At 46.1% G+C, this 19,818-nt stretch overlaps 1 protein-coding gene and 1 pseudogene across 1 annotated transcript; one reads left to right on the top strand and one right to left on the bottom strand.

Annotated features, from left to right (window-relative positions):
• Positions 1 to 91: 91 nt before the first annotated feature.
• Positions 92 to 7,010, bottom strand: SRSF6 (serine and arginine rich splicing factor 6). Its single transcript, XM_070589278.1, has 6 exons — positions 5,743 to 7,010; positions 5,368 to 5,516; positions 3,937 to 4,061; positions 3,582 to 3,790; positions 3,215 to 3,298; positions 92 to 3,112 (listed from the first exon to the last, which is right to left on the bottom strand). Exons 1-6 carry the CDS (start codon positions 5,847 to 5,849, stop codon positions 2,752 to 2,754), a joined length of 1,035 nt encoding a protein of 344 aa, XP_070445379.1. The 5' UTR covers positions 5,850 to 7,010; the 3' UTR covers positions 92 to 2,751.
• LOC139078307 (L-lactate dehydrogenase B chain pseudogene) lies at positions 6,691 to 8,439 on the top strand (annotated as a pseudogene).
• Positions 8,440 to 19,818: the final 11,379 nt, after the last annotated feature.

Here is a 19,818-nt window from a genome sequence, read left to right as displayed (position 1 = left end):
GAATGGCTGACCAATGGCAACTCCAATTCAAAAACCCAATTGCCAAATATCTGGCACTAAGTGGGAATACACAATAAATTCAAAACAAGCCTTTCCCTCTGTAAGCACTTTATTGAGCAGATAAAAGCATAAAATAGGTTAACAAAGCGGGAGAAAGAAGATATCAAGATGAAAGGTGGTAACAATGCAGGAGGGGCAGAGCTAAGTCACAGGAGCAGGTAGGACCCAAACTGGCCATAAAGGCACTACGGCACGCCAATAAACACTATCAGCTCAAGGAAAGGGAATCAAGGTATCGCTCACTTCTCCTTTGCTCTCTGTCAGCTTAGTACTCCATCTAGCCACAGACGGACATGTGGCATGCTGTAGAGACTCAGATTCCACTTCTAAGTTAGCAAGGAACGAAACATTTTATTAGTCGATTCTGTTCTCAAATGGGCCAGTGTTATAAAATGGTTTGGCATATCCAGTGACATAGGTCTGCAGGTATGGAATAGGACTAGGTTTTTAGTAAGCTGGTAATTGCTATTCCTAGAAAATTAGGTACAGGCATTTACCTACACAATTACCCACTACCAGGGCTGCTAGCAAGGTAGACAAACCCGCCTTTTACCTTGCCATGTAACATTAACACAATAAAGCCCAATTGATGCATGCTGCGTTCTTTTAGAAAGCCAAATTCACTGTAATATTGCCCCCTCCTTCCTTTTAAAAGGCTGTGGTTGTAAAAGCTTTTGTTCTTTCCCTGAAAACAAGAGAACTTTGGTCAAAGCCAATTCCCAAACTAACTCTGTCCTTAAATATCAATTTTGAAAAGCAGTGGAGGCTTGCCTCTTCATGGAAGTCATTAACTTCTGTTCTAAAATATGCAAAATAATGAACCACAGTTCCAGACACCAGTTTATTCTCTCAAAAGTCTTAAGTTTATATTGGGAAAAAAACCCCACCCATTTCTTAGAAACATTCAAATTAAAAAAAAAAGTATCAAAGTAAATAACGTCACGAAAGACACACCAACCTTTTGGGGCACTATATTTCCAAGATTAGGCTCTAGGAGTTTCTAACAGGAAGCTAAGAAATTTCTTAACGTCTTTCTACTCATTACCAAGGACTCCCAGCTTCTCCTGTGATTTTGACAGCCATATCTTTGACTCAATTTTTCTACACAGCCTCATTTTACTAGAGATGCCTTCTGGATTATTTGAACCTACAAACCGACTCTAGATTATGCTTTCTAGCCACATATGTGGCACAATGAGCAGTGTACCACCATGCCCTAGCACAAACCAGCCCTTGACACCTTACATAGTGACAGCTCAAAGGAAGATGTTAAAGCTGAGCCAAAATAACCTACATCTTGATTTCAAAGGTTAATGAGTACTTGTAAATGGAACTACTTTATTTAAAACTATCTGAACAAAGAGAGAGAAGGTAACATTTCTCAAACTGCAATCTCAACTAATTAGGGCTTATGGATGTATGGACTAATTGGCAAATGAGTAACTCCCACAAATCTGAAGTATAATTTGGTTTCCACAGTATTCATTACACTTCATTCATGTTAAAGTACAAAAAGTTTAGGGTTTATCCATTTAAATTTTTTTCAAACCAACCACACACTGTCAGGTTTACAAGGATGACCTAACCAATTATGACATAGCCCCATCAACTACAAATGGGATTGACTGTTGGATGGAATTTTACTTTAACTGGCCACTGATTTTACCAAATGAGGTTAAGTGCCTTTATGTTAAATATAATGATCTTCTAACAGAAAACATAGTATTTCTTTTCCATTTTGAACAAAAAACCACAAAATTTCTGATCAAAGAAAGACTACTTCCATTTTTACATAGCAAACATTAAAGACCATGGAACCATACTCTAACAAAACACTAATTACAGCAATCACTTCCAGAAACTGGGATTACCAAGCTAAACTAGATCCCCAGTATTAGGAACTATTTCTTGAAGAGTTCAATCAAATTTAAATTTGAAAAAAGTTTCACTATTTAAAATCTAGCAATTTAGGCAAAATTGTATAACAGATTGACTACAAAATCTTTTATTTTTAACTTAACTTGTTAAAGGAACAGATATAACTTTGGCAAATTTGATGAACAGCACAAAATATTATCCAAACTGAGTAATTTATTGCTGGTCTGAGGCCTGCCTTGTTTTACACATAAGGAGAACTTATACTGCTTCCACAAACAGCAGATTTTCAGTATATAAAGGAATTTAATAGTGACCTACTCAATAAGGCAATCATCTTGGTAGCAAACTTTTATTGAAATCTTACATAACTCAAGCTTTATAAAAAGCCAACATAATTGAAGATTGAGTTCTCCCTCTAAAGCCTTAAGTATTCAAAGCTTGAAACAGTTAATTTAAAGTAAGCAAACAAATAAACAAATAAACAAAACCCCTGCAGCAGATCCTGCTGAAATACTTAAAAAAAAAAAAAATCTAAATGAGCTTAATCTTTACAAAAGTTATTTTAGCTCAAAAGCTATAAAATCAAAGTTATCTTAATTCTACAAAGAAGGGAGAGGGTCTTTGACTTCATGCCACCATTTCTTTAGAACCTCATCTTTTTCATCAAATTTGGCCACAAATCAAATTTCTGTGCGCCCCTGTTTTCAGGAGACTCCTCCTGCAGAAGAGGCCAAGTATAAACGTGGAAGAGTAACTGCCTAAGCAAGTAGGAAAATGTTCTGTAATAGTGTGCAAAGAACTGAGAGTTCTGGGTTAATCTCTGGAACTCGATCTGGACCGTGACCTTGACTTTGAACGAGATCTAGAACGGGATCTTGAAGCTCTTTTTGGTGGAGGGGACACAGAACGAGCCTTTGAGGGTGGAGCAGGTACGGGTGAATTGGAGCGAGACTGGCTCCTTGATCTAGATTTTGACTTTATATCACCTTTTCCATTTTCTTTGGGGGAACGAGATCGAGAACGAGACCTGCTTCGAGACTTCTCATACTCATCCTTAGATCTGCTCCGAGAGCGCGAACGGGAGCCCCCAGACTTGGGCTTAGATTTGCTTTTTGATCTAGATTTCCTGCCTTTTGATCGAGAACGTGATCGACCTTTGCTCCGAGACCTGGATCTGGACAAGAAAAGCCAGATTTTTTTTCAATAGCTTGTCAAAACACACAAGTATTACATAAAGAAGTATACTACAAGAAAACATCTAAGGCACGTCATTTACCGGGAGCGACTTTTTGAGATACTTCGAGATCTACTGCGGCTGCTTCTGCGACTCCTACTTCGTGACCTTCTTCTAGACCGTGACCTACAACAAGAAACACAAAAAAATTTTAATCTCAAGTCATTACAACATGAGTATTTGTACAACTTATGAAAAACAATACACAAACCAACAAAAAAATGTAATTGTTCACAAATTAAACCTGCTATCAAAACATCTGGAAAAGAACCCAATGATGCACAACCAAAAAGAAACTAAGACCTGACCTAATTTCAATTAAGCATTAATTGAAACATTTCCATCTGAATTTTTCTTTGCTCTTGGAAGATACTGTTTCCTCTCCTATCCGTATAATTCAACAACTTACCTTGATCTGCTTCCAGAGTAAGATCGCCTATGGCTCGTTCGTGGTTTATCTTCAATGAGCCTAATATTTCTGCCATTTATTTCCGTACCATCCAGTTTATCCAAAGCACGCTTCATGTCAGAGTAGGACCGAAACTCAATTACGCCTTCATTTGTGCGTTCTTTGTGAGCATCCGCATAGGTTACTTCACCTGCCTGTCTCATGAAATCCTAAAAGAGCAACAAGTCTTATCAGACCCAGAAATCTAAAGAAAAAAGATCTACACACTCTACTTGATTCTCAGAAACAAAAAAGCAAAACAAGAGCCTACCTTTTAAGTATCAATCATATCATTTTTATCTTATAGTGCACATACCTTTAAATCCTGCCAACTGCAACGACTAGAAAGATTTTCTACAATAAGTCTGAATTCTGTACGAACAGGTGGTCCATATTTGTCTCTGCCAGAGGTTCTCCGACTGCTGTATCCACCTCCACCACCTTTATCACACGAAGAAAATAATTAGATGCTTTGTAATGATAGGAATGCATAACGTTCTTGAAAAGTTAGTACAAACATATCAACTTTTATTTACTGGAGTAGGACTTTGCTATTATATTGCTAAACCTTCGATACAGTTGTGATTTGCCATAAATTAAATTAAAGGCAAGTCAAATAGACTAAATCCAACTAAACTTCTCCTACAATCTGTTAGAAAGTGACTGCTCCTTTATTCAATTTACCTCGCTAAGTTTTATTTTACAGAACATTGTAAAATATAAAACTTAACTGATTACATGCATTTCTACATTTTACAAAAATGTTTACTAGTTACACTAAGTACTTACATCACAGTGTGAGGTTTTTGGTGGTGGTTTGGCCACAAAACACGCAAGGTAACAGTCACCTAGTTCAGATTAACCAGTTTTGTCTAACCCTTGGAATCCTCACCATCACCCTGCGTCTAATGGCAAAAGGCTGCTGTCGTCATGGCTTCCGGTAAGGTCAGCCAAAGGGTCATAGGGCAAGGGTCACACAATGTATGGAAAAGCCAAGGCCAATCAGGAAAGGCAGTCATCTTAGCCTCAGTGGACACAGCCTCAGCCCCATTGGTCACTTTCAAATTGAAACATCAAGGACTTGTTAAAAAGTTTGAATTCAACATGCAACAATTTCAACATCAAACATTTAACATAACCAAAAATCCCCCCACCTCCTCCCAATAACATGCCCCAACTAGTTCAAGTACAGCATAAAGCTTTTACAGATCTACTTTGTGGTGCAAGGCCACAGTAGTTCAAAATAGCATTTCGTTTGGCCCCCGTCAATTTTAATAACTCTAAGACTCTAACTTAAATCTCCTCCCCTTTCCCCGCCCCCACGCCACCCCCACCCCGCCTGCCCCCAAACTACTACGCTAAGACATTCCCAGTTCTAGCTAACGCACTGACAGGTAAGCAAGGGAGATAAACGATACAGTCATCCCTCACTTCCTCCGCGGGCAGGGCCCACGACAGTGCTGACAGGGGCCCAACGCAGCCACCCCCTCCCAGCTTAGCAAACCCCCCCAACACCCGAACCCTGGCTAGGCAAAACCCACGGCCCGATCCCCGCGCTCCGGCGTCCCGTGGCTACCCGGGCAGGCGTGAAAGCAGCGGAGCCCGGGCGCCCCCGAGTCAAACGACCCCGGCCCCCGCGCCTGCCCGGGCCGGGAGGCCCCACCCCGCCCCGCCCCGTCCCGTCCCCCGTGCCTGCGCCCGCCCCGCAGGGTCCCAAGGACGCGGAGCGCGCGGGGGCAGGACTCACTGCGGCTTCCGTAGCTGTAGCCGTCGCGGTCCCGGCGCGGGCCGCGGGCGTGCTCCACGATCACGCGCTCGCCGCAGAGCTCCTTGCCGTTCAGCTCGTAAACGGCGTCGTCGGCGTCGCGGGAGTCCTCGAACTCCACGAAGCCGTACCTGGGGGCGGCGCGACGGCCGGGACAGGCGGCGCGTCGTTAGGCCGGCGGCGCGCACGCACGCGCTCCCGCCGCCCCCCGCGCGCTCCCGCGGCCCCGCGCCGACGCCATCTTGGAGGCCCTGCCACGCGGCGCCGCGGCCTTGGCCGCCTCTTCCCTCCGGTGGGGCTTGCCGCCGCCAGGCCCGGGACGCTGCAGGCCGACGTGGGCGCACAGGCCCGACTCACCCATTTTTGAGATCTATTTCGAGGAGACGGCCATAGCCACTGAAAAAGCGCTGAATGTCCTTCTCCCGGACGTTGTAGCTAAGGCGTCCTATGTAGACGCGCGGCATGTCCGTGGCGGGCGGGGGGCCCGAGGGCTGGCTGCCGAACGGCTGACCACAGGGCAGGAGCCGCGGTGCGGGTGCGGGGACGGCGGAAGCCGGAACACGCGCCTCACACCGCAGCGGCGGCCGAGTCCAGCCACACAATGGTGCGCGCGCGCCAGGGCTACCCTATAAGGGCGGGCGGCCGGGGGCGGGGCCCGACGCGTGACGTCAGCGCGCAGCACGTAGCCTCCCGCGCTGGAGCCCTGGGCTGGAGGGTCGCTTGCAGGTCCACCGCCCGCCAGGTTTCAGGGAGATGCAGTTTTACTCGCTCCCAGAACTTTGCTCCGCTCATCTTTGTGAATGTCTATACCGTCGTTCCTCCGCGGCCTTGTCGTCTAATTTGTACCTTCTAGAAAACTTCCTTTGCGTGGTCTCAGGGACTGGCGCTTGGGAGGCCGGCTAGGAGAACCCTCGCTTTTCATTGGTTCTCGAGGTTGTCATAATAGATCTGCGTGGTCTCTGATTGGTCTCTTAAGATTAAACTGCGAATTTCCTCCACCAATCGGCTCACACTCTGCCCGCGCCGGCGGCGGAGGGGTAGGGGGCCCAGTTGACTAGCCCATTTCGCGGAATCCAAGGTTTGCGCTCGGAGGTCCTGGTGACCCGGCTGCCATCGCGCTGCGAGCGCACAGCCCTGCTGGCTTGTGTCCCTCGCGGTCTCACGCCATCATCAACCTTCACCGCCTGCCTGCACGTCCCGCTTTCCCTTCGTGGGTCTTTCTTGGAGCACTGGCAGCTGGAGTCGCCTGTAGACTGGTGTGTGCATGGCAATCCCACGCGCCCTGTCGGTGCTCATAAAGGAAGCATGGCTCAGGCCTCTGGCCCGGGAAGGTTGAGCAAGACCTGGCAGCCCTCCTACAGAGGTGCGCTCTTTTCTCCTCCATGTGGAGAGTCCGTTGACCGAATGCCATCTCTTCCCTCAGTGTTTGGAAAGCACCTTGTGTATGTGGCAGAAATACACATTTTTGACTTTGTCACTAGAGAGCCATTTAAAGCTGGAGAAGTAGATGAAAACCCCAAAGGAGTAAGTTTAAGTGGAGAGCAGAAGACCTTGGAGTACCCTGAAACCTAAGTACGGAAAAGGAGACTGGGAAGGAGTGACTAGAGAGGTGGCGAAAAGAGCCTGGTGTCACAGAACCTAAGACAGGGAGGGGTATCACTGAGGTAACACTGGCTGTTGAGATATTTCCGTATACGCCTTCCGGCTCCTCCTGAGCTGTGCAACCTTGATATTCTTCAACTTCTCGTTGAGGGGGGGCGATTTTGCCTCTCAGAGGACATTTGGCAAAGTCTGGAGGCTTGTTGGTTGTCGCGACTGGGAGAGGACGAGTGTTAATACTGGCATCTAGTGGTAGAGGCTATACTGTCTGTGCTTAAAGTTAGATAAATCAAATATATTGGTAGATCTTTTTTTATTTTTATTTTATTATTTTTTGGTAGATCTCTTTTAAAAAATCGTGGAATATAGTGATTAGGGAAAGGAGAATTCAACAGTGTGATAACATTTTTTTTACTCATCAAGTTGTCAATATTTAAGAATTTGTTCAAATTCGTTATTGGCAAGAGGTGAACCAAGAAAGGGCACTCATAGGGTGTTGGTGGGACTGAACATTCCTTTTGGGAGGGTAATAGGGTAGTACTTATTAACAGATGCATATAGGGAGTGGCGTGTTGCCTCCTCTCTCCTCACAACTCATTTGCCCAAAGAGGAAGGTGCAGCTGATATCGTCCTCCACTTCCTCTCACCTCTGTTTCCCCAGAGCCCAATGGTTACTCTTAGCAAAAAAGCCCAATAGCATCGACTACAGAAGAGTAACCAGTCTCAAATATAATTATTGAAAAGAGTGTTGGGCCATCAGTATTCTGTGGAGTCTTGCTGATAATCTAACTCACCTCTGGTGATGTCTTGTAAGAACAACTCAAAGGAGAAATGATGGGTGTACGGTATGAGAGCGCGTTTCTGTAGACACCTACAATTGTGGCAGAAATTGTGAGTGATCCACTGCTCATTCTAAAATTGTGGAGGTAACTGCAGGAGTCTGTCAGCAAGAAAGGGAGAGTTGCTTCAATCTGATCCAGAGGAGAGTTAATAACTTCGAATTCGTAATTATTCAGATTGTAAAGGACAGTCTAGAGTGCACAGTTGTGGATTTCAATCCAGTGGATATTCTTATATATGTTAGCTGGAAACCAAAAGAATTTCCCAAGCACCATGTGATTCGAAGTGGGTGTAAACTGGATTCTGATAGGTTTTGCTGTCTTATGTCTGAAAAATTTAGCATTCCAGAAGCTGTCATCTTGAATGGGTTTTGGAAGAACATGGCGACTCAGGTATGTTTACATGGAGTGTAGTGAATATATCAGGGGTCGCTCCAGAAACGGAATTCCAAAATGGAAATTGTCAGTGGCAGAGTTTGAAATGAATGTGAATCTGATGATTGGAAGAGGCTCGCAGGCCATCACACTACAAGTGCATTCCAACTGGGATATGGGCTTAAATGTGGCCGAGCGAATTCAAACCCTTATTGAAAAACATCTGTACAGGATTCATCTAGACAGCATCTCTCAACCGCAGCATTATTGACCTTTGGGGCCAGATGGTGCTTTGTCGTGGGACCTGTCCTGTGGACTGTAGGGTGTTTTGCGGCATCCCTGGTTGGCATCTACCCACTAGATGCCAGTAGCCGTTTCCCTCCCCGCAGTTGTGACAGTCAAAAAGTGTCTTCACAGGTTGACACATGTCTGCTGAGGCACAGAATTGTCCCCTGATGTATTGCTTTTGACAACGAGGGGATGTATGATGCTGTGAATGGCTTCTCTCGTGTTCTAAGTGTTCAAGGATTAACCAGAGTTTTTAAGCAGAAGTGGAAGGATAACGAGGTTTCACCACTCAAGAAGAGGGAGGGTATACTGAACTGTTTAAATATCTGGTATTATCTCAGCAACATGCCAAGGAAATGTAATGATTAGAGTATGATTAGCTGTGAATATGCAATTTTTTTTCTTACTGAGTACATGAATTTGGGCCCACAGGATCCAAGCACATGCCTCCTAAAGTACTTGGGTTAAGAATTTAGGAACAAATAAAATCTGTTAGTATCAAGTGGAAAAAGTACACAGAGTGGACCAGAGATAGAAATTTGTGAGTTTGTCACAAACTAGATGAAAACTCCAAAAGAGTAAATTTAGATGGAGAGGAGAAGAAAATTCAGAACTGCACTCCGGGGGACTCTATTAATCCCTGTATGTAATTCCTATGGCTGCTGTAACAAATTCTACCGAGTGGCTTAAAGCAGTGCCAATTTATTATTTCATAGTTCTGAAGTCAAGTGGCTCACTGGGTTGAAATCAGCGTCCACAGGGCTATGTTCCTTCTGGAGGCTCTAGAGGAGGGTCCATTCCCTTTCATTTTCCAGCTTCTAGAGACTGTCTGCATTCTTCGGCTTGTGGCCCCTTCCTCCATCTTCAAAGCCATTAACTTTGGTTGAGACCTTCTTACATCCAATCACTCTGACCCCTGCTTCTGTCACATCTCCTTTCTCTGATGCTGAGTCTCCTGCCTCCCTCTTATAAGGACCCTTGTGATTACATTGGGCCCACCTGGATAATCCAGAATCATCTCCCCATCTCAAGAGCCTTGACTTAATCACATCTGCAAAGTCCCTTTTGCCATGTAAGGTAACATCTTAGCAGATTCTGAGGATTGGGATGTGGATATCTATGGGAGGAAGTGTTATTCTGCCTGCCCCAGAGACTCTGAAATTTAGCAGGAAAGGAGACTGGGAAGGAGTGGCTAAGGAAGAGGGAAAGAAACTAAGAACGTATGGTGTCAGAGATGCCAAGAGAGGAAAGGGTTTCAAGGAGGCCGTGGTCCATTGACAAACAAAGTTCACGAGCCTTTGACCCAACCACCTCACTCCTAGAAATCGATTTGACAAACAAGAGGACCAATTTGTAAAACTATAGGCTCCAGGTTGCTGTTCTTGCAATGGAATACTCCACGACTATTAAAAAGAATAAGTTAGATTCATTCATTTAACAAATATTTATTGTGTGCCTACTGTGTGCCAGCCGCTGCTCTTGGCATTGGAAATATAACACTGGAGCTGTGTGTCGGAGTCTGCAGGCCCCAGGCCGAATCTGGCCTGTCACCTGTTTTGTAAAGAAAGTTCTATCGGAACATGGCCACGCCCACTCACTTACCTGTTGTCTCTGCAGGACTCAAGCCACATCAGTGGGGTTGAGTAGTTGCAACAGCGACTGCCCAGCCTGCAAAGCCTAAAATGTTTGTTAACTGGCTCTTTGCAGAAAAAGTTTGCCTACCCCTAATCTATGTTATTGACTTGTAAAAATGCCTGTGTTATGGTAAGTGAGAAAGGCCAGTTTTAATATACGCATGATGCCATTTTTGTAAACAGCAAACACCCCAAACCTCCAAGCCCCAGTGCTTCATGTGAGTACACGGTATGGTCACGCATCACTTAACAATGGAGATACACTCTGAGACATGCGTTGTTAGGTGGTTTCGATGCTATGTGAACATCGTAGAGTGTACTTATACAAACCTAGATGATATAGCCTACTACACACCTAGGCCATCTAGTACTAATCTTATGGGGCCACCGTCGTATATGTGGTCCATTGCTGACCCAAATGTTGTCACACATCATGTGACTGTATATGTGTGTATTGGGTTGGGTTTGTGGTTGTCTTTGAACATCAGTGGGGGTAGATCCTACACAATTGTGTCCCCACCAACTCTCTCCTTGCATTCCTCACCCCTCCTTCTCCCACCTTCTTATTGTGCTTCAAATGTACCAAACTCATACCCACCACAGGGTCTTTGCACTGAACCTCTCCCTGTATCTGGAACTCTGTTTTCCTATGGTCTATTCTGTCACTTCTGGTTTCTGCTCAAGGTTACCTTATTACTCCTCTGACCCCTCATTTTATTTTATTTTTCCAACCTTTATGGAGATATTATGGACATATCACATATGCAAGTTTAAAGTGTACAATGTGATGATTATCTAGAGATACATGTATATAATGCAAAATGATTACCACAATGAGGGTAGTTACCTCCATCCCATCACATAATAACCCTTTTTTGTGTGTGTGTGGTAGTAACATTTAAGATGTACTCTCTTAACAACTTTTGAGTTGTTAATACAGTATCATTAATTATGGTCACCATGCTATATACATTAGATCCCCAGAAGATATTCATCTTACAGCTGGGAGTTTGTACCCTTTGACCAATATCTCCCCATTTCCCCGAATCCCTATCCCCTGGCAACCACTATTCTACTCTGTTTCTGTGAGTTCAGCTTTTTAAGATTCTGTATGTAAGTGAGAACATACAGTATTTGTCTTTCTCTGTCTGACTTATTTCACTCGGCATAATGCCCTCGAGGTCTAGCTGTGTTGTTGCAAAAGGCGAGATTTCCTTCTTTTTTATGGCTGAATAATATATACGCACACTGCATTTTCTTTATCCATTTTTCCGTTGATGGACACATAAGTTATTTCCCTGTCTTGGCTATTGTGAATAAAGCTGCAGTGAACATGGGAGTACAGATACCTCTTTGAGATAGTGCTTGCATTTCCTTTGGATAAATACCTGGAAGTGGGATTGCTGGATCTCATGATAGGTCTGTTTTTTATTTCTTGAGGAACCTCCACACTGTTTTCCATAGTGGCTGCACCAGTTTGCATTCCTGCCATCAATGCCCGAGGGTTCCCTTTTCTCCACATCCTCGCCCACACTTGTCTCTTGTCTTTTTGATAACAGCCGTTCTAACAGGTGCGAGGTGAGATCTCGCTGTAACCACCCATTGTACAATAGCCTCGCTCCCTGTGTTCCATATCTCCTTCCCTGTTTCATTTTTCTTTATAGAACTTTCATCACTTGACATACATTTGTATACTGTCTCCCCCACCTGCCTAGAAGACAAACTTCATTAGAGCAGGGATGTTGTCTGACTGTTTTCTGTTATATTCCCAGCACTGAGGAAAGCACCAGGCACACAGTAAGCACTCAGGGAAGGCAGGGTCATCTGGTAATTGTTCAGAGCATGAGAGGTGAGGGTCTCCATTCAGCAGATCTCAGTGTGCTGAAGGGCTCATGAGGATGTGCTGGGGGATGGAATCCTCCTCCTCTGGCTCGTGCCCACCCACGCGGGCTGCCCAGATACTCAGACCCTCTGAGCACTCCAAGGGGTGCGGGCATGCTCGCTGCAGATCCCCCCCTTCCTCTACCAAACCTCATCCAGACAGAGGAGTCTGGTGTGGCTCTGGAGCCACCGGAATTTTCCTCCATTGTCAGTGGGAGTGTAAACTGGCACAGTCACTTTGGAAAACTGTGAACCGTGTGGTAGCATCTACTAAAGCTGTCTGCTTGAGATAAAAGCTGCTAGCATCCACCCGATGACCCAGCAATTCCACACCCAACAGAAATGTGTGCAAATGCTCTCAGTGTGCTGGAAATTCATGGCAGCATTATGTGTAGTAGCCTCCAAACTGGAAACCACTCAGATGCACGTCAGCTGAATGGACACATCGGTTGTGGTTTATTCACACCACACAATACACAGCAAAGAGCGTGGACTACAATGATACACTTCAAAATCAATGATCTCACAACGATGTGACTATCCAGGCAAGACACAAAGGATCCACACTGTATGATTCCATGGATGTAAAACCAAAAAACAAGCAAAAGTGGTCCATGGTATTAGAAGTCAGGCTTGGGGGCAGAGTGACTGGAAAGGGGTCTTCTGGAGCTCTGGTCATGTTTTGTTTCTTGAGCTGGGCGCTAGCTACGCGAGTGTGCTCTGTTTGTGAGAATTCGTTGAGCTGTACACTTACGACTTGTGCACTTTGCTGTATATGTGTTGTACTTCAACGGGAAAGTAAAAAGGGTATTAAATCTCTCTTAAAAATATTTTAACTTACTTGACCTGGAGCCCTCCGGGTCGTGCTGGGGACTAAAGCTCCACTGAGGACTTGATTCATAGTCTTTGCCCACGAACGTCGACTTGTCTGAAACAGTTGTTTATGATTGTTTTGGGGGTGTTTTTTTTTTTGGTTTTGGTTTCCAATTAGGTTTCTATAGGCTCGGAACCGCTCCGTGGCTGGGAAGATGCGGCTCTGTCGCCACCTGGTGGCTATTAGTGTGATTACAGCGGTAGACAAATTCCACCGGTTGTCTCATCCTTGCTGAACGAAGCTGAGAAATAGAAGGTCTTTGAAGGTCCCTGAATCCAAATCTTCTAACTGTCAAGCCCTAATTCACCCAGAGGTTTTCTGGCCGTCACTTGAACACCTCCCCTGATGGAGAGTTCACTACTGAATCAGCCAGCCACATCCATTCTTGGACATCTCTCACTGTGAGTAAATTCTGTATAGAAAGTAAAAAATTGCTGCCTCGAATTGTCTACCCACTGGTCCTGGTTGTGCCCCTGAGGCTGTTCAAATAACCACATCCGTTTCCCACATGTAGGCCTTTCAGATGTTTGGGGGCAGCACACAGACCCTCTGTCCATGTCCTCTCTCTTGGCTAAGTGTCCACAGTCCCCCAGACATCCCTCCTGGGGTCTGCTTTCAAGTGCGTTCATCATCCTGGCTGCTGACCTCTCATCTGTGGCCCTCTTCAGGTGTGGCCCTCCTCGGGTGTGGCCCTCAGAGCTGATCTCGCTCCCTGGACTTCTCTGGACATGCCTGTTGCTTCTGTGGCCCCATTATCCTCCAGGCCAGTTAAGAGCTGTGGCTGCTGTTGGCATACCTGGTGGTGGCTGCTGTCTAATTTCTCACTCAGCCCTACCTCTTTTGCTGCGTGGAACCAAACTGCGATGGAGAAGCTCCTGGTCTAGCCCACTGTGGCAAACAATGTTTGTCTTGAGAATGGAAGCAAGCTGGGCAGCAGAATGGAAATCCAGTGTTATTGGCAGGTCGGCTCAGGATCATTGCTCCAATTCCTGGGGCAGCTGGGAGACAGAAGTGCTGATGAGGAAAATCTTAGTTGGCCCTGTGTCAGGTGAAGAGCATGAGGCCATGTACAAAATCTGAAGACGATTACTGCAGAACCCCAGCATGCTTCAGGGAGTACTGTGGTCTCCAAGCCTGTCAGAGTCCCTTGAGAGGCAATGCTGGGCCCCTCCCAGACGTCCCCCAAAGCTGGAGCATGTTGGTTTCTGTTCTTCCACCTGGCACTGAGCTGTGGCTCACAGACATTTTGCATCATTAGTTCCATATGCTGTTATTTGGACAAATTTAAGCTGAAGCATATTCCTGAATGCCTGTAAGTGCTCATGTTTATCACTACAGCTCTTATTCTGGCAGCAAAAGCTGCGTCAAATGGTGGCCCTCTAATATCACAGGACCGAGAAGCCGAGCAGAATGGCAACATGCAGGCAGCATCCCAGGGTGTGCCCAGGGTGCAGAACCCACCTCCAGCAGAGTGAGGGAAAGTCTTTTTTTGGTACCTTGCATGGCCCAGGCACTGTGCTAGACTCAGGGGACATAACCAGGGACAAGACAGACCCAGTCAGGCCCTCCAGAGAGCAGCGGTCCTCAGATGTTGGCAAGCACCATTTAAACACGAAGATATGTGGGCCCCATCCCTCAGAGTTGGAGTCACTGGGTGTGGGGCAGCACCTGGGAATCTGCATGTTCAACATCCTTCTGCGTGACTGTGAAGCAGAGGGTCAGGTGACCGTGGTTTGAGAAATACCGGCCTGGGGCCTCACTACTCAGAGCATGGTCTGTGGACCTCTCCTCCCCCCGTCAGCATCCCCTCAGAACTGGTTAGACATGCAGAATTTCAGGCTCCACCCCACCCCTACTGAATCATAATGGGCATTTTAAGCTGATTCCCAGGAGGATGTGTGTGCAGGTTAAAGTTTGGGAAGCATTGCCAGTGCAAGGTCCAAGGGAGCTTTTTACCCTGCTTCTGTGTTGTTTTGATAAGAGAACGAATATATTCATGTATTACTTGGTAATTAAAAATAAATTAATGAAAAACTTGGCATAAACCAGGAAAATCTTGTACAGGAACGTTCAGAGCAGCTCTCTCCATAATGGCCCCAAACTGGGAACAGCCTAAATGTCCATCGCAGGTGAATGGATAAACAAAAGGCGGCATATTCAAAAAATGGAATACTGCTCAGCAATAAAAAGGAACAACATACAACAATATGGATGCCAGTGCATTGTACTAAGTGGAAGGAGCCTGACCCGAAAAGCTACAAGCAAGGTGAGTCCATTTATCTGATGTTCTAGAAGAGGCAGACCTAAGGGAACGGAAAACAGATTAGTGTTGCAGAGGCTGGTGGTTGGAGGAGAGGACTGACTACAAAGAGGCAGGAAGGAACCTTCCAGAGTGAGGGACACGTTCCATATCATGATTGTGATGGTGTTTACACAAACGTATACATTTACTGAAACTCATTGAACTGCGTACTCAAAATGGGTGAATTTTACTGTATGTAAATTATACTAGTAAAAAAGATTTAAAAAACCAACAAAACCAAGACCATCAAGAGCTTTGGGCCATCTTTTTTCTTCCCGGAGAGCCTTGGTTAAGCCTCCCGTCCATCGCCCCCATAGCTAAACTTCCTACTCATCTGACCAAAAATGAAACCTGACCCTCCAGGCACGAAGGAGGTGCTGTGACCCACAGTGTCTCACTCTCACGGTCCACCAGGAGAACCTCGCTTTCAGCTACAGGCTGAGTGTGGTAAAGAGGGTGTTAAGTTAATTCAACAAGAAGGTCCTCAGACTGAAGTGGCTCTGATGCTATGGTGGCCTATGTGAGCAAACCAAAACCTAAGCCTGTAAATGCCTCAAGGTTAAGAAATCGAAACTGTGGAAATTAATAAAAGAAACCTTAACTAAATTGGAGTCAGGAAGGCCTGTAGGGGGCACTCTCATCCCCATCACACCTCATCAATTACACCAAACAGGAAGAGACTAACAGCTTGTATCTTGGACAGGAAGTAAAACTACTTTGCTACTGAAGGGAGATTTCTTTCCCCACCCAGCAACAGCCCAGCCAATGAAAAATGCCACAGCCCAGCCAATGAGAGACACTGCAGCTCAGCCAATGAGAAATGCCACAGCTCAGCCAATGAGAGACACTGCAGCTCAGCCAATGAGAAACGCCACAGCTCAGCCAATGAGAGACACTGCAGCTCAGCCAATGAGAAACGCCACAGCTCAGCCAATGAGAGACACTGCAGCTCAGCCAATGAGAAATGCCACAGCTCAGCCAATGAGAAGCCATTGCTGTGCCTAACCACTCCTGGTGTGTCCCTACATGATTTGAATCAATTTTTGCTCAAGTAAACTCAAAATTTTAGTATGCCTCAGTTTATCTTTTAACAAAGATTAAGAACCTATCTCTGGAGCCAGATTGCTTGGATTCTGTTTCCAGCTCTATCATCTGCTACCTGTGTGACCTTAGACAAATTTTGCCTACTCTCTGTGCCTCAATTTCCTTGTCTGTAAAACAGAAAAAGTGATAGTACTTGTCTGGAAGAGCTGTGTCAGAATTTTTAAAAGTCATATTATTGTAAAGCATTTAGGACATTGCCTATACATAGTAGGCATCACATAAATATTGGTTATTATTATTTAATAAGTGTGGATTTCATGTACGCCATTTTTTACCCTCAATGTAGCCATGAATATCATTTTTATGGACTTGTTACAAGCTAAGAACTCTTAGTTCTCCATTTTTTATGACAGGCTGATACTAGAAGCAGTCTCTAATCCTATTCCAGCTGTTTCACTGATGGAGGATTCCCAAGGAATGGCCACTTGGGAGGTGGGAGCTGGAGATGGAGCAGAGCTCCTCCAGTAAGGGTGGGGCTCAGCCTGGGTCTGGGCCAGTTTCACTCTGTGGTCAAGAAGACAGGCTCAAATCCCCTCTCCCCAGGAACCTTTCCTGAGCATGTGGCCCTTTCTGATCCCTGACAGGTTGGGATTCTGGTTGCTTCAACTCTATGAGGTCCTCAGTCTCCACCTCTGAAAAATGGGGATGATCCTGGCTCCCAGGGCTGTGGTGGAGATCAGGTGAGATGGCATGTGGCACTCTTGGTCTGGTCTTGGTTTGGATTCCTTGGTTTGGAAACAGGGCCTGAGATGGGATGCAAGTGCAAGTAGTTTATTTGGGAGGTGATCCCAGGGAACATCACTAGGAGAGAGAAGGTATGGGACAGGGAAGGGAAGAAAGCCAGTAAAGGGTATATTATTAGATTGATGACAATGGTGGGCAACTGGAACTTAATTCCTCTGGGGACTCTGGGAGTCAGTGCAGAGCCCACCTCAGATGCAGTGAAAATGGCCGTCTCCCAATGGAGGGGTGAGGAAGCTGGGGCATTTGTACATCAACCAGGGGGCTGTGTTGGTTGAGCGCTGATTCCAGGAGCATTCACTCTCTGGCACTTCCTGCTCATCTGGGGTGTGGAGTGTCTCCCACAGTCAGAAATCAAGCCCTGGGGCAGAGAGGTGCTGGTGTTCCAGCAAGCTGACTTGGACTGGTGGAGGTGAGTGTTGAGACCACGGGAGCAGCTCAGCATCTGCCACAGGCATGTCGGCTCGTCTCCCCTTGCAATTCTGTTTTGATGGTATCTTCCCTGATCAGAGTGTATGGATGCCTGGCTTCTGGTGAATGGGCCTGGACCACTCCAGCAGGTGCCCCCATCATCTACCCTGCCTTCACCAGCTCCTGCTTGACATGCCAGCCCCTGTGGTTGTCTGTTGCTCCGCCCTTCCCACAAAGGTCCAACAAGAAAGCTGAGAGAAAATAAGGACCCTTCCTCAGATTGCAGATTAGCACAGGAATGCCTGTTTACCACGTGAAAGACCTTTTGATGCCTGCTATAGAAAAACACCCCTAAGGGGTTGGGGACCAGACTGACTTCAGCTCTAAGATCAGCCTGGCAGATGTCTAGTGGCCCCGTGGCCCACTCCTGGCAGGGACTGTGGGCTGTTTCAAGTGTGAATGTCAATGTTTCAAAACTTTGGCCACCAACATTTTGGGTGTGTCTTGGAGCTGTGGAGGGCCATCTCAAAGAGTTATCCAACTTTACGCCTTTCCAGCAGGGTGCCAAGTCATCTCACGCCTCTGAGCCTTGTTCCTCAGCTGTAAAATGGACGTAATAATAGGATGATCCCCACAGAGCGGAGCTGAGAGGTAAATGAGATGGTGAGTCTTCAGTGCCTGGCATGGTGTAGACCAGCGGTTGGCAAACTGTTTCTGCAAAGGGCCAGGCAGTCAATACTTTGACTTTGTGGGCCAGATGGTCTCTGTTGCACCTACTCAAATCTGGCCTCGTAATGCTGAAGCCCCTCAGGCTATAGGTAAATGTTATAAAAACAGGTGCTGACCCCTGGGGTAGAGAATGGGCAGGATGGGGAGGATTTTATTTCTCCCTCTTAGAAGGAAGAAATGTTTCTTACCCATCCTTGTGTCCTCCTTTGGGCTCAGCATGGGGCCTGGCATGTAGTAGGTGGTCAGGAAATGTTTACTAAAGGAAGAAAAACAGCATGAGAGAGGGAAGAGAATGGCCTTTGGAGTCAAACAGACCTGGGTCCAGATTGACTTATTCTCCACGTAACCTGTGTTAAAGAAAAAATTGTTCGTAACGCTTGTTAAATAATGATAAGGCAGACTATTCAGGGGACCTATCAAGATACGTACAGGACGACTGCAATGGGGTTTTGCAGGAGGGGAGAAGATTGAGCGCAACTCCACATACAACAAGGAAAAGTGGTAATTTATAGCTAAAGAGCGGCAAGTGGGTGGTCAGTGGGTGGAAATTGACTAAGGGGAAATATTGGGAATAAGAGAGAATTCTGCTTAAATCAACCTAACAGGATCCTTGCTCAGTGTAGGTCAGGGTGATCAGATATCACCTGGGGGATGATGGGAACTTGATCAGATATTGAGGATGATCAGATACCAGGGGTGGGGATTCTGGCTAAACCATCTTAGTGGGATTCTTGCTACAATCGTATGTATTAGCAGAGACACACATGGAAGCCCCAAAGTCAGAGCCTGGTTGGCGGAGAGTTCAGAGAAGGCTAAGTACTGTTTGGTCATGGAGAGTCTGTGACCTAAGCTGAGACACTTCCCTCTCTGAGCCTCTTCGCCTGTAAAACGGGCATAGTAATAATAATACCTACTGCGTAAGGTTGTGGCAAGTGTTAATGGAGATTGTGGGAAGAAGAGTGGATGCTGAAAAAATATTTTCTAGAAAGCATGAATAAAGGCTCCACCTTCCGTGATTTTTAACCCATGGCCTTCAACCCTTAGTCGCTCTGGACTGAGGACCATTTCTTGTCTCCTGCAGTCTGTGCAAACAGCCTCCTCTGGCCCATCTTGGGTACTGAGGGTGGAAGGGGGATGGCGCTAGGGGAGAGGGGTGGCTGTCCCTAAGAGAGTGAGGCGGGAGTCCTGCTTCCTGTTCTGAATTCAGGGCCAGGCTGGCAGTAACTGCAGACAATCAGTTTTTGCCCGAAGGGCTCAATGTTGGCTGTAAAGAATTAACGGCCAGGAAAGGTGTCTGCCAATTACTTTTCAACTCAAGGTGCACAGATTACAGCAACACAGCTGAGCTTATTTCAGATCCAGGCCTCCCAGAGCTGGCTGACAATTAACCTCTTACTGACTTCCTTCCCAGGAGAGTCCAAGAGTCAGGGGCCTCTCCTTCAAGGGCACGCTCAGACTTCCAACTGTGTGTGGAACATTCCACATTTCCACAGAGGAGTAAGGGAAGGAGGGACACACATGTATCTTGGTTTAGTTGCTCTAGAAGCAGGCGCTGAGAAAAGGATTCGAGTACATGAAGTTTACTTGGGAGGTGATCCTGGGAAATACCAGAAGGAGGGTAAGGAAGGGAGGTGGGGAAGGGACAGAGTTTAGAGG

The sequence above is a fragment of the Equus przewalskii genome, chromosome 21, assembly GCF_037783145.1.
Source record: "Equus przewalskii isolate Varuska chromosome 21, EquPr2, whole genome shotgun sequence".
Classification (NCBI taxonomy): domain Eukaryota; kingdom Metazoa; phylum Chordata; class Mammalia; order Perissodactyla; family Equidae; genus Equus; species Equus przewalskii.
The sequence above is the reverse complement of the archived record's forward strand: the minus strand, read 5'-3'. Positions and strand labels throughout refer to the sequence as shown.